At 42.5% G+C, this 13,054-nt stretch overlaps 5 protein-coding genes across 5 annotated transcripts; 2 read left to right on the top strand and 3 right to left on the bottom strand.

Moving 5' to 3' along the window:
- Positions 1-202: 202 nt before the first annotated feature.
- COX13 (cytochrome c oxidase subunit VIa) lies at positions 203-589 on the bottom strand (the record flags this gene model as incomplete). The annotated part of the gene is made up of 1 exon (XM_003679752.1): positions 203-589. One exon carries the CDS (start codon positions 587-589, stop codon positions 203-205), a length of 387 nt encoding a protein of 128 aa, XP_003679800.1.
- Positions 590-837: 248 nt separating this feature from the next.
- IME4 (mRNA (N6-adenosine)-methyltransferase) lies at positions 838-2,415 on the bottom strand (the record flags this gene model as incomplete). The annotated part of the gene is made up of 1 exon (XM_003679751.1): positions 838-2,415. One exon carries the CDS (start codon positions 2,413-2,415, stop codon positions 838-840), a length of 1,578 nt encoding a protein of 525 aa, XP_003679799.1.
- Positions 2,416-2,925: 510 nt separating this feature from the next.
- On the top strand, positions 2,926-4,266 carry HOS2 (histone deacetylase HOS2; the record flags this gene model as incomplete). Its single annotated transcript, XM_003679750.1, has 1 exon — positions 2,926-4,266. One exon carries the CDS (start codon positions 2,926-2,928, stop codon positions 4,264-4,266), a length of 1,341 nt encoding a protein of 446 aa, XP_003679798.1.
- A 302-nt stretch (positions 4,267-4,568) lies between these two features.
- Positions 4,569-4,805, top strand: TDEL0B04570 (uncharacterized protein; the record flags this gene model as incomplete). The annotated part of the gene is made up of 1 exon (XM_003679749.1): positions 4,569-4,805. The coding sequence occupies one exon, from the start codon at positions 4,569-4,571 to the stop codon at positions 4,803-4,805; it is 237 nt and encodes a 78-aa protein (XP_003679797.1).
- Positions 4,806-4,842: 37 nt separating this feature from the next.
- GCN1 (Gcn1p) lies at positions 4,843-12,855 on the bottom strand (the record flags this gene model as incomplete). Its single annotated transcript, XM_003679748.1, has 1 exon — positions 4,843-12,855. The coding sequence occupies one exon, from the start codon at positions 12,853-12,855 to the stop codon at positions 4,843-4,845; it is 8,013 nt and encodes a 2,670-aa protein (XP_003679796.1).
- Positions 12,856-13,054: the final 199 nt, after the last annotated feature.

Genomic DNA, 13,054 nt, shown 5'->3' with positions numbered 1-13,054 from the left:
TCACTAAGAATAACCGAGAATTTGCATTTATATATGTTCAACAACCTATCAATAAGATTGTAGGTGCATCGATATATTATCGTATTAACTCTATGTCGGGGACGACGTCCCCACAGATTTCTCTTTTAAAATATGTTTAAATATTATCAAAATAAAAAATTATCATGCCCAAATTTCGTTTTTTACCTTTTAAATAAGACTCTTAATCTTCATGCTCAATGTGTCTGTTGACAATTGGGTTCCAGAACAAAGTCTTGTCACCATCACCCCAGAAGAATGGCTTAACTCTAATGTTTTGATATTCGTAGTCTCTTGGCCATTCGGAATCTGGAACATGCTTCAAATGTTGACGGTGATCGTAATGTTCCTTTTCAATCATGTAGGTGTTGACAGTGGCTAGGGCGATTGCTGGCAAAGCAACAAAGAGACTGATCTTGTACCACAAACCAGAGGTTTCCTTAGCATGGTGTTGAGTAGCTTCCAAGGATTGCTTGAAGGCTTGTGCAGCAGCCTTGTTTGGTCCGCCAAAGGCTGGTTCCAAAGCGTGTGGTGGTAGAGTAGAGTATTTTCTCAAAACTTGTCTGAACATCTTTTATGAGTAGATTCTTTAATTGTATTAATTGTTTCCAAATTCACAAACAACCTTTAGTAAGATCTCAGCTCGATATGGCTTAAGTCTTTCCAAACTTCACTGAATATCTCCCTGGTAGAGTGACATTTGAAAAATGGCGACCGATAGAAAGCGAGTGATTTTAGGCGAATCCATTGGACAAACGTCACGTGCTTGGCATCGCATACACAACAATACCAGTGAATAGTCTAGGTTAGTTCAAATGTCTATTGGCGAAGTTTGAAAGCATTGGTGGATTTGCGGCAGGGAGTTCCATCCACCCTTTTCTTAGCAAGGTCGGCTTTTCGATTAGAGATGAACTTTTGATACCTCATCTTCACGTCTGCCTCATGAATACAAGTACCTGTTAATTGGTTCCCCACCGTAAGCCAACCCGGTCTCAGGTTGTGATCTCTTCCAAATATTTCGAGTTTTCTGGCGTGTGGCCCCACGAGCCTCTCTATGAGCCCATACAATTCATCTGGCTTTCTGCTTGTCTCTCTAGTTGATGAGACGATTAAATCCGTATCGAGACGTCTGTTGAGCCATGATGGATTTCCTTTGAGTCCGACCAGCAGGTGCTCCTTCGAGTGATTCAACCAGTGACCAGTTCTTCCTGTAACTATGGTACGTCCCAGTTGATTAGTCTTGATCCATGAGATTTCATGCACAACTTCGTATCCCCATTTTTCTAGAGACTCTTTCCCCAGCTCAATTGCACGACCTGTCACCCACAGGAACAGCATTCCTTCGTCCTGCAACTGGTTCAGAGGTAAATCCAATAACTCGACGTCATTACAGGTCCCGTAGGGCAAATTCATGTGGATATTCCAGGCTGGATCGGCTATAACCGCTGAGAATTTGCCAAGAATACTGAAATCAAATTTCCTTACATCGCATTGAATCCATTGCTCGGGCAATTGTGACTTTACTACGTCTGAACAACAATTCCCATGAACGTAAAATGGTACTGCCCTTTGAGATGACAGTTTGTTGTTCGTTTGTTTTGTTTCGTTAGCGATTTTGGTCTTTAAACTCTCTGGAAGATATTGTAAATAATGGACATACCGACAGGTATTCAACTTGTGGCATGTATCGAGGTAGGAACAATCTCCCAGGCTAAGATCAGTCTGTGGTTTCAAATTGGGCACATAATGGATCTTACTTTGCAGGCACTCAATGAATCGAGGGCTGTAACTTTCTGCTTTAGGCAACTTGGCTGATTGCAAGGAAACTATCTTGTTGTTGACAATATGGACATAACTTGCCAGTAGCATGGCGTGTTGGCGGTTGGCACATACAGGAATGTACTCCGCGATTGAACCAGTGTTTTGGACACGCTCCTTGCCCAGCTCTACTGATGCAGGCACAACATCAAGGGAAGTACGTAGTTGATCCAGCAAATTGTGGCGTGTAAGCCTACAGTCGGGCTTATCTTCTAGAGCACCTGTCAAACGGTCTAGTAGCAATTTGGGTTTTTCTTCCTTGACGACTACAGGCTTATATTTAATGTAGGGTGTGGTGACCACCAGTAGCAGTCTTCCCAGAATAGTCTCATCAATGAATTCCAGCGCTTCAGCCATCAAACAGTCATTCTTGAACTTGAGCGAACCAGGAGCAGCTTCCGAAATTCTTTTCAATACTTCTACAAACCTCTCAAACGTATAACCTTCACCATCCTCACCTCTTATCTTCCGGTCAATCGCGTAAAGCAGGCAAATCTCTTCTAGATTTCCCAGGACTGGTAAAGCCACCAAACCTAATTGATTCTCCTTCAGGAAGCACACTAAATCAATGTCAATCATCGTTAAGCTTCCCCTATGAGCTCAATTACAACAGTTTCTGTCCTTTGTTTTGAGCCGCCGAGCTTTATATTGATCGAACAAGCGCCTGAAACGTTTCACATTCGCGCCAAGCAATCCAAATGTTAACTGACTAATGAAAAGATTGATAGTATTGGTGGACTCATGCATGTCACATTGGAAACTAAGCTGCAACAAATACAGTTATGAACCTTTTCTCCCCCATAATCCGCCATCTTTTGAAACTAATGAGATAACTTGACTAAAAATAAAGCTATGAGGGCAATAAAAGAACCGTTGTTCCGGTATTTAAAGACATTGAAGTACTGAGAGAGGAAGGGTAGATCAAGGTCAATCTAGATGCGTTAAATTACGGGACCTTCATGAGTTACTGACTTAATGCTCTGCTCGTTGTGGATGATATGATTATGGTAGCTGGAATTGATCGCTATTATGAATTCAAGATCTATATGAAGAAGGTGGAGTTGACGACATTGATTGATCTGGTTCGGTATGTCGTCGACGTTCTCATACGATGTCAAAACTAAGAGCGAGCAGCCGCTTTTTGAATTTGGATCTGCATACTGTCCGAGAGTTTCATACCATTTCAATCCGAAAGTGTCAAATTACCATTATGGTGTGAGGCATCCCATGAAGCCGTTTAGATTATTGCTAACAGATCATTTGGTTTCATCTTATGGTTTGCACAAGATAATGGATTTGTATGAAACCAGAGTAGCCACTAGTGAAGAGATTGCAGAGTTTCATACCCAGGATTATATCGATTTTTTGCACAAAGTTACACCAGAGAATCTGAGCAAGATGCCTAGAGGTACGCTGGAGAAATTTAATATTGGAGATGATTGCCCAATTTTCCAAAATTTATTCAATTATTGCAAACTATATGCAGGCGCATCACTTGATGCAGCAAGAAAGCTAATCAATGATCAGTCCGATATAGCGATCAACTGGTCCGGTGGTTTACATCACGCAAAGAAGAGCAATCCTTCGGGCTTCTGCTACGTTAACGATATTGTCCTAGCGATCTTGAACTTGCTGCGATATCACCCCAGGGTTCTCTACATCGATATTGATCTCCATCATGGTGACGGAGTTCAAGAGGCTTTTTACACCACAGATCGTGTCTATACTGTGTCTTTTCACAAGTATAATGGAGAGTTTTTCCCCGGAACTGGAAATCATGATGAGGTAGGTTGTGCAAATGGTAAACATTTTGCGATGAACGTTCCACTCGAGGATGGTATTGATGACGATTCTTACATCAATCTCTTCAAATCGATTATGGATCCGCTAATAACATCATATAAACCAACGGTTATTATACAGCAATGTGGGGCAGATTCCTTGGGACACGATAGGATAGGTTGTTTCAATTTGACCATTAAAGGTCATGGCGAATGTGTCAAGTTCATCAGATCCTTTGGTATACCGATGCTGGTTGTTGGCGGAGGCGGATACACTCCACGAAACGTTTCTCGTCTTTGGGCTTATGAGACTGGTGTTCTGAATAATGTCCTATTATCTAAAGAATTACCAGAAGAGATACCGTTTCGCAATTGGTTTGGTCCCGATTATTCTCTATATCCTGTACTTGATGACCTTTACGAAAATATGAATAGCAAAAAGTATCTTGAGGATGTACGAATACGTTGCTTAGAGAGTATAAGGTATCTCCAGGGAGCACCTAGCGTGCGTATGGATGCTGAAAATATTCCGAGCACCGACATTACAGGTCTCACTCAGGAGGAAGATGAAGTAATCAAGGAATTGAATGAAGAGGATGAGTCATGGAGACTTATTCAAATTGAAAAGGAGAACGCCAAGACGCTGTAGCCATAGGCGACATGGCCTTCTACCAATAAGAGCCTTCGTTGTGTAACACCTATCTTGTTAAATAATGTATTATCTTTTAACGACTTCATGGTAGTATACCAGGCTGCTGTCATGAACTTACGTGGTCGCTACATTTGCAAAAACAATGCCTGTATCAAGAAAAGATTTCTTGACATTTTATTCCAACGATTTTTTTCTAATCTCAGAAGGACGTCAGCCTCACCGATCTTCAAGTCCGAGAAGCACTCATCCTCCACCTTGAACGAGCATATTTTGTTATCAATACCACTTAACACTACGACATGTCGAATGCTCATTACTTGAAACTTGCATGTCACGTTCTCCTAGCGTTACTGATATGTAATTTATGCCTCAAGTTGGTCGACAGATACCTTCTTTTCAATCTGACCCAATGGCTTTTGACATGTCGAGGAGGTGAATGCAGCGATATCAAATGGTGGCAAAGACTGCCCCAACTAGAAAGACTAGTATGGTACTTTCTAGATCATGTTGAAAATAGGCGACAGGATATTTCATGAAATAATTCTATAAATGTTCAATAGTACATACGGCTAATTAGACATCTTCTTTCAGTTCAACTCCACCAACTGCCCATAGTTCTCTCTCATCTTCGAATCTGTCACTAAACATGGCTTCGGCATCACCACCTTCTGCGATTCTTTCACGTTCAACGTTAGCGAGTCGCTTACCGACTCTTTTGGTGTAATCGCCGATCGATCTTGATTGTATAGGGACGCCGGCTGCATTGGCCAATTCTGAGTTCGCGGAGATCTTGGCAAACCACGTATTGAATGTCTCCATATCTTCTTCCTCAACTAACCTGAAAACGGCAATGTAAGCCTTCTCTGAGGCCAATTTGATTGGAATAACCGTGTCACGTAAACCAGAGAAGATCGAAGGGCCTAAAATATCCAAAAATGGTTCAACGCATTCGGAAAACTTGAATCTGGCTAGAGTTCTAACAGCAACAAGTGATAGCCTTCTAGCATCCAGTGAGCTGCTCACAGGTTGTACAATTGCTCTGCTAACAGCATTCATCAGCTGTTTGATATTTTCCTCACCTAGGTGAAGCCTTTCTTGAGCTTCAGCTTTCGAAAATGGTGACTTCGTCTCATTTTCTAATAACAACATTTTACTTGCCGCTATGAGACCGTTTTCGCAGAAATAAGCGTTAGGTGACTCAATTGCATTGCGGACGTATTCGACTACATCATCCACAAGGTCTGTGTTGATGATATGGAGGGGCACATCTCTTAAAAAGGAATTCAAGGTCAGGATACCATACTTCTTCGAATCGTCAGTCAGAGCTGAACCTAACACCTTTGTCTCCAAAATTTTGTGAACCTCTTCAGTGGACAAAACTTCTGAAACGGAACCGATCAATTTTGCGTATGCAGTTGCAAGTTTATCATTTGAGGATAAAATACCCTCTTCAACAAGATCAACGATTTTCAGTTTTGATGGTTCGCCCAGTTTAGTGCCAGCTTTACTCACGACTTCCAACAGCGCCTTTAACATAGCTGTCTTGACCCCGAAGTCAGTAGTTTGCTTAGCACCAGTAACCAATTCAACCACTAATGGATCGACTCTTGGTTGATATTCGATTAGGGTTCCTAGAGCCTTTGCTGCCCGCAGTCTAAGTGTTTCATTCGATGGGTCAGACAAGGATTTGATGAAGGTTCTTTGCAGCTGTGGAATAAATGGTCTCAAAAATTGTGGGATTTTGGCGAAAAGAATATTCAAAGCATAAAGAATGGCTGCTTTTATGTCACTGCTGAATCTTTCTCCCACTACACGAATTAGCGGACCGGTTATTGTGCTGACATATGGTTTCAAACCCGCAGCTGGTGTCTTGGATACTACATCAGCGATACCTAAAGCAGAATCCTCACGCTCATCGTTGGAGCCATACATTAAACCGTGCAAGAATATAGGTAGAACACAGTTTGGTCCCTTTGGCAACGCAAATGCTGGCAGGTCTTCACCTGATTTTCCGGTCATATGAAGAGCTTGTCTAGCTGGCTTGATGAACTTCTCCAAATCTGATTTACCTTTAGTTGATGCGAGCAGGGCAGACAATGCTTCATAATTACCTTTAACAATCCGCATATCTTTATCATCCAGAGAAAGAATAGCGTTGGAAACAAAATCGGTTGTGTAGATTTCGTAATCCAAAACAGTCTTCGAGAAAAATTCGGGCAATTGCTCCAAAATAACTATGCGTTTTTCTGGAACCTCGCTCTTCAGCAAGGCCATGATCTGTTGTAGGAGAGGATGAAGGCCTTCTCCCTCAGTTACAGACAAAAACACTTTACTCAGAGCATTTCTCAGAGCATCTTTCGTTGCGTCGTCAGCCGGAGCTCCAACAAGACTATCGACAAGAGCATTAATAATGGTTGACAAGCGCCTATAAAGCGCAGAACCTGCAACTTCCGCCAAGGAACCGACTGCGGATGCTCTGAAAGCATCTATTGGTGGAGATAAAAGTGTTGGGATCAATATTGGGAAAATAAGCTCGGATTTGGTCGACATAATCTCTTGAAGACCCAAAAGCGCATATTGTGAATCCGCTGAAGACTCGAGTAAGTTCAACATGTAAGGTAGCACTTCGTCAACGGCAACATTACCCACCACTTCTTGATATGCATCAAAGCACAGGGCGGATGCCTCTCTTACACTCTCGCTGCTATCAACTAAAGTGTCACGTATCATCCTGACAACCATGGGTTGGTATTCAGCGAGAGTTTCTGCAGAAGAAGACTCGATGAGCTCACGTAACGCAATACAGACACCCTGCCTAGAATCAGGACTAGACGTGTCCTCTAGAGATCTTTCCAGAGTAGGCAATAGCTGTGATAAGGCGTTTCCACCAACACGGCGAACCATGTCTCCAAGTGTTTGTGCTGCAATATTGCGCAGCGTTATGGAGAATGACGCCAAGTGAACGACAATCATGCTTATTAGCACAGGCAATATCTCCTTGACAGTACGAGGGGTGTTAGGAACAAGGGCTTTCCAGATATCAACCGTGCTAGCTCTGACGATACCCGACGTATCGTTTCTACAGACGAATAGAGCGGATAGTATTCTGTCACGACGTTCTTGACCCAATACATCCACCATCTTTTTGGTGACTTCCCCATGGTATTCACCATCTTCCTCTCCAAATTCATTTTTAGAGGAGACACCAGTGACCTGGAAGAGCAACTCACCAGAAAGTTGGACAGAGGATAGCCTGATACGCTCGTTTTCGTCAAACATACCCCTCTCCAATTCAGGGAGAAGCAGATCGATAGCCTTGGTAGCATAGTTCTTGACAATCAACTTACCGGCCTTCAATGCTGTGTCACGGATGTTCTCGTCGTTATCAGCCAAACCCGCTAGAATTGGTTGAATAATTTGGTTAATGTATGGAGCAAATTGAGGTCCAAAACAGACTGGTATAAACAGCAGCAAAGGCATGTAACCTTCTCTAACATAGCTTCGGAAGCTTGAAACACCCGCCAATATTGTCGGCAACATTTCTTCCAACTTCGATAAACCAAGTCCTGAAATCACTTCAGCCAGAGCTTGGGCAGAACCCAATCTGTCACCAGACTTCGTGTCGTCGCTCAGCGTACCAAGCAAGCGATCAATCAAGTCTGGGAATTGCTCCTCACCTAGCTTTTCTACCATGGCCCCCAGCGCACGAGCAGCAGTGGCTCTGGTAGTAGGAACCGGGTCAACCATTGCCGTTTCGACCTCATCAATTAGTTGCTGCAAGTATGGAATCAAGTCTCTAGTATCAACAAGGATAGCCATGTTTCCGACAATCTTACAGGCCTTTCTCTTGGTGTTAGCTGAACGGTCGTGCATACCACGGTGGATGACATGAATAATCAATGCCAAAGAAGGACCGTCGATATAGTGTACAAATTGAGTTTGAATCAAGGAGTCCAACGCCTCGTCGGTGTATTTCGTGGGGTCACCAATGGCGTTGATCAGAACTGGAACCAACTTTTGAATTTCAGGGTTTCTTATAACTTCACCAAATCGTTTCAATGATTCGTCTGCAGCCTTTCGGACTTCCTTGTGTGAGTCATTCAGAACTCCGACAATTTGTGGTACAATGCTTGATAAGGAACTGGACAATTGCGAAGGATTCAAGTATGCCATGTTACCAAGCAGCTCAACAGAACCTCTTTTAGTTCTCCAGGCGATTTCGTCCAAATTTGAGATTGCGACTGGAATCAGTTTTTTGACACCAAAACTGGTAGTGTGTGCCATGATGGCTTTTGTCGCTTCTGCAGTGGCATCCCGTACTTCTGGAACAGAGTCTCCCAAGTTTTTCAGGATATTGGGAAGCACTTCAATGACATAAGGTTCGAAAAATTGCTTTAGAGACTTCGAAAGATACTCGAATGCAAATGCAACGGATTCACGGCGCTTAGGCTCCTTCTTATCTTCGGCTGCTTCAATCAGATCACGAATGATATCGAACTGAGATAGAGAAGAGATACCGTAGCCTTTAACTAACCCCGCGATCCCCCAAGCTGCTCCTTTTCTGGATGCCTTTGGTGTGACAGGATCCAGCAACTTCGTCATTAGGTCTGATATGTATTCTTCAGCTCTTGACTTGAACATAGGAACCAAAGGAGACAAACATGCCGACACGGCCTGTTGAACATCTGATGAAGGCGTGTCGAGGGTGGCAATCAACCGAGCAATGATTGTATGGATTCTATCATCCTCAGAATTCAAATGTCTTGCTAGTGTCCCGTAAAGAATAATAACGTTCTCTTTGATAGACGATGCGGTCTTTGCGCTTAATGACTCTTCAAATATAGGGATCAAAAGCTCCACATTATTTGCCCCATGTTTAGTTATCAGAGCGATACCGGCTTCCTTCATCTCTTGGCGAACCAACGGCTCTCTATCTCCTAAAGCGCCATCTTGCACCAAAAACTCGACTAGCTTAGTAACTGAGTCATTTTTGTCAAGGAAGTCAACAATTTGGTGTAACGCAATAGCTGCAGTACTTCTTTCCTCCCATGGATCCTTTCTATCGGCGGCTGCGACTGCAACTAAACCGTATTCGTCAAGTAGTGGCTTCAAAGGTTCAGCTTTCTCTAAGTAGAACTGGGTCAACAGGCCCACATATTGATCCGGAGAACGTTTTCCGGTATGAATGAGCGACCTACAGGTGGCAGCGTATGCTCTGGCTGTGAAAAGTCTCAGACCACTATCTGGTTGACCAAAAAATGTAAATAGAGCGTGCAACAATTCATCTGTGATTCTGAATTTGTTGAATTCCCATATAAAGTCGGCCACACTTGCATTGGTTTCATCAGAATCAAATTTGCAGATAAAGATCTCAGGTGAATGTTTCAGCATGGACTCGAGCTCAAATTCATTATCAATTATTTGTAGTACTGTGGAACGAACGAACTCATTGGGTGACAAAACACTAGATATCAGTGTTTCCAAATCTTCACCTGTAGGAGCCACCGAGATACTTTGACATAAAGCGTTCAGGCATTCTTTGGCCGACTTGGCCTTTGATGGCAGCGTCAAAAGCGATAGTAGCACTTGAATTATTGGTACTCTTGGGATGGAAGAGTCCTCAAATGCCTCTGCATGCGTTGAAATGATCTCCATTGCCAGCAACAAATGCTCTTCCTCTTTGTCCTCTTCGACAAACTCGGTTCTCGAGATTGGCTTATCAGCATTTTTTATCGCCACTCTTTTACCTTCCTCCAGAACGTTAATCAGTAAGGGAAGAAGATATGTTAAAGTGATGGAGTCTAGAGGGTTTTGACCAGAAACAAATTTTACCCTAAACAACACCCTTGATAACAATTCAAAGACTGGCTCTTGAAGGAAACGCTCCTCGATACCAGGTACCTTAAGAACACGCAAAATAGCTGTGCCAATAAACAAACGTACGGTACCAAGCCTTTCAGATATGATGGTAGATAAATCTAAGTAAGATTCTTGAGCCAACCTTCCAACTAAGACCAAGGAATTTGGTTCTTGCATTAGCGTGAGTAAATGAGAGACAGCAACTGGAAACCATAGATTTTTGCCGTTGTCCACTAAAGCTGCATCTTTAGTGAGCTGTTTAACCAGCCGAATACTGCGTTTTAGCTTTAAAGCGCTCTGCGACACTTTAGCTCTCACTGCTGATTCCTTAGCGAGTTGTTCTTTGACCAGCAATATCTCTTCCTTTGTCAGTTTTTTATTGGTCTTCTTTGCTTGTTCCTTCCTGACGCTAGCTTCCCATTTAAGCGTTACGTAGTCCTTGGAGTTTTTATCGATGGACTGCTTTGACGTATTAGTTTCCAAGACGTCAAAAACCATTTCGCCTTCATTACCTGCCCATATTAGTAAATCATTCTCGGTGTATTTCGATAGCTCGCCAGTTTGCAAATCAGTTTCGACCATCTTAGAAACCATTGGGGCGATGGCACGACTGTTAATGAAGGAGACATATGCGAAAGCTTTCAAAGCACAATGGCCATATACCGATTCCGCCAAGGTTGGGTCTGTCAAAATTTGAGAGAACTTATTCACAATTTCAACCTTACTATCTTCAACTAGTTTGGCCGGATCCAGCTTAGCGTTCATCACTAAGCCAGCCCAGTTATTCTTCATACTGAACTTTTCGTACTGTGATATCGTCAAGAGTCTCACAAGGACTTTAACTAGGGAAGATGTTTGCACAACATGTTGTGAAATAACATTCAGTACAGGAGTAATATATCTGTAGGAAGTGGCTTCCGAAGGTTCGTCTTCCTCACCCTGGATCTTTATCTCGAGCGCTTCGACAACACTCAAGCCCACCAATTCAGGTTCCCTTTGAAAAGCTTCTTCTAGAATACTCACACATTTCAGACGGTCGGATGCAGACAAAGTTCTAGACAATGTCAGATCCAGAAAACAACGGCCTAGCATGAACGTCTCAGGCAGCTCCCTTATAGCTTCTATCACCTTTTCGTTCAAGTCCACCGCTTTCTGCGAGCAATCGATGAACTCAATGCAAGCAAGCTTGCTCATCTGATCGTTTCTTTGGTAGTGTGTGAGTGTATCTTTCAAAAAATCAAGACATTGGTCTTCGAATTCGCTCATAACATTTGGCGACGCCTTAGAGCAGTTTTTCAAGTAATAGCAAAACCAAACTTTTCTGACATTGGCTCTTTTATCTGCCAGACCTCCAGCGATTAGTTGATTGATTGTATTATCCGATTCGTTCAGGCTGAAATAATGACAGAAGAAGGCATCTAGCATGCGACTAAGGGCCTGTTCATTTGCTTCTTTTGCAATGTAACCTGAAAGATTCTTAACGATCGTTAAACTCACCTCTGGAGATATTGCTGGAATATTGGAGAAAATCGTAGATGCCATAGATTTATAATCAGCATTCAGATTAGATTTGACATTTCTAAATAGCTCATCCACGAATTTAGCGAGATCTTCCGCCTTGGTCTTTTCAGAAGATATTGCAGAGAGTAGCGCCAGCATGGACTGCAATGAGGCATTCCTCACTTCTTCCTTGGAACTCTTGAGCGAGGAAAGACTTTGAGTCATTAATTTGGATGACACGAAGATATGCAAAAGGTCCACTTGTTTGGCAGAAATTCCAGCATAAGCTTCAGCTGAAAAGTTTAGTCCATAAAGTGGATTTCTTAGATTGGCTTTCTCCATGTTGGGTAGATAGTGAGTCTTGAAACCATTTTCGGTGACAAACTCATGGATAAATGGTCGCAAGGATATTTCGAGTGAGAACACTGAAGGTGGTGCTTTTCCGAGGATAACTTCTCTTCCAACAAATGAGCAAAAATCATCAACCGAATTTTCTTTTATGAAATTGTGTAGCGAAGGCTTCGACGATAACATCTGTAAGCTTGAAAGAGTGAGAGCCCCCATCAAAAGGACTACACCCGACGAAGGCAGTCCAAGTTTGGTGTCTTTGAGCAGTGAATTCAATATTAAAGCAAGATGCTTTTCCCCACTGTCATGTTTGAGCGACGAGGTCAAAGCCTTTGTCGTTGATTGCAAGATTGTCTGACGCATCCTTCTTCTATGCTGATTTTGTTCGTAATGGGTCTTCTTTACTGTCTCACGACTGTCCAAAACGTTTTCGATACCAAAAGTGGTGAATGCGTGAGCTTGCAGCAGACTAGCAATATGCTGCTCGAATTGAAAATCATCCGTGACAATGAATTGTAAAAATGCATGAATCCACTCAAGCAAATTGAGGTAATCAACCATTGCCTTAGATCCCGGGGATTTTTTCACTTGACCTAGAATGAATTCGAGATACTTTGTCAAGAATCTCCCATCGAGGCCTAGAATAGTTTGTAAGATCTCGGTTACTAGCGATTTTGATTTCGAATCTTGGTATCTCGTAAATGTATTTAAAAGAGTGAGAGAAATTTGGGATAATTGTGGAGTCTCGAATCCCCCTTTTTGAACCAGCTGTGCCAATTCTTCCATAAATGGGACTCTAATCGAGACTAACGAACTCTGACAGCTCTTCTCCATACGAAGAGAGAACTCTTCCCACAACATGTCAGAATCTGGGGCCATCCTATGATGTCCGGTCCAGTGAATAATTAGAACGTAAAGTCAACTGCTTCTCAATTACTCTTTATTTGGTATAATTCACTTTCTTGAGAAGGCCGCCTACCTAAATCTAGCAAATTTTTCATCGTATGACTTGATTCTCTCTAAATTATATAAAGTGGACAATATTAGAAGATTGTCAAAGGTTGTATGAAAATTTAAT

This window comes from Torulaspora delbrueckii, chromosome 2 (genome assembly GCF_000243375.1).
Source record: "Torulaspora delbrueckii CBS 1146 chromosome 2, complete genome".
In the NCBI taxonomy this organism is placed as follows: Eukaryota; Fungi; Ascomycota; class Saccharomycetes; order Saccharomycetales; family Saccharomycetaceae; genus Torulaspora; species Torulaspora delbrueckii.
This window is presented reverse-complemented; position numbering and strand designations above follow the sequence as displayed.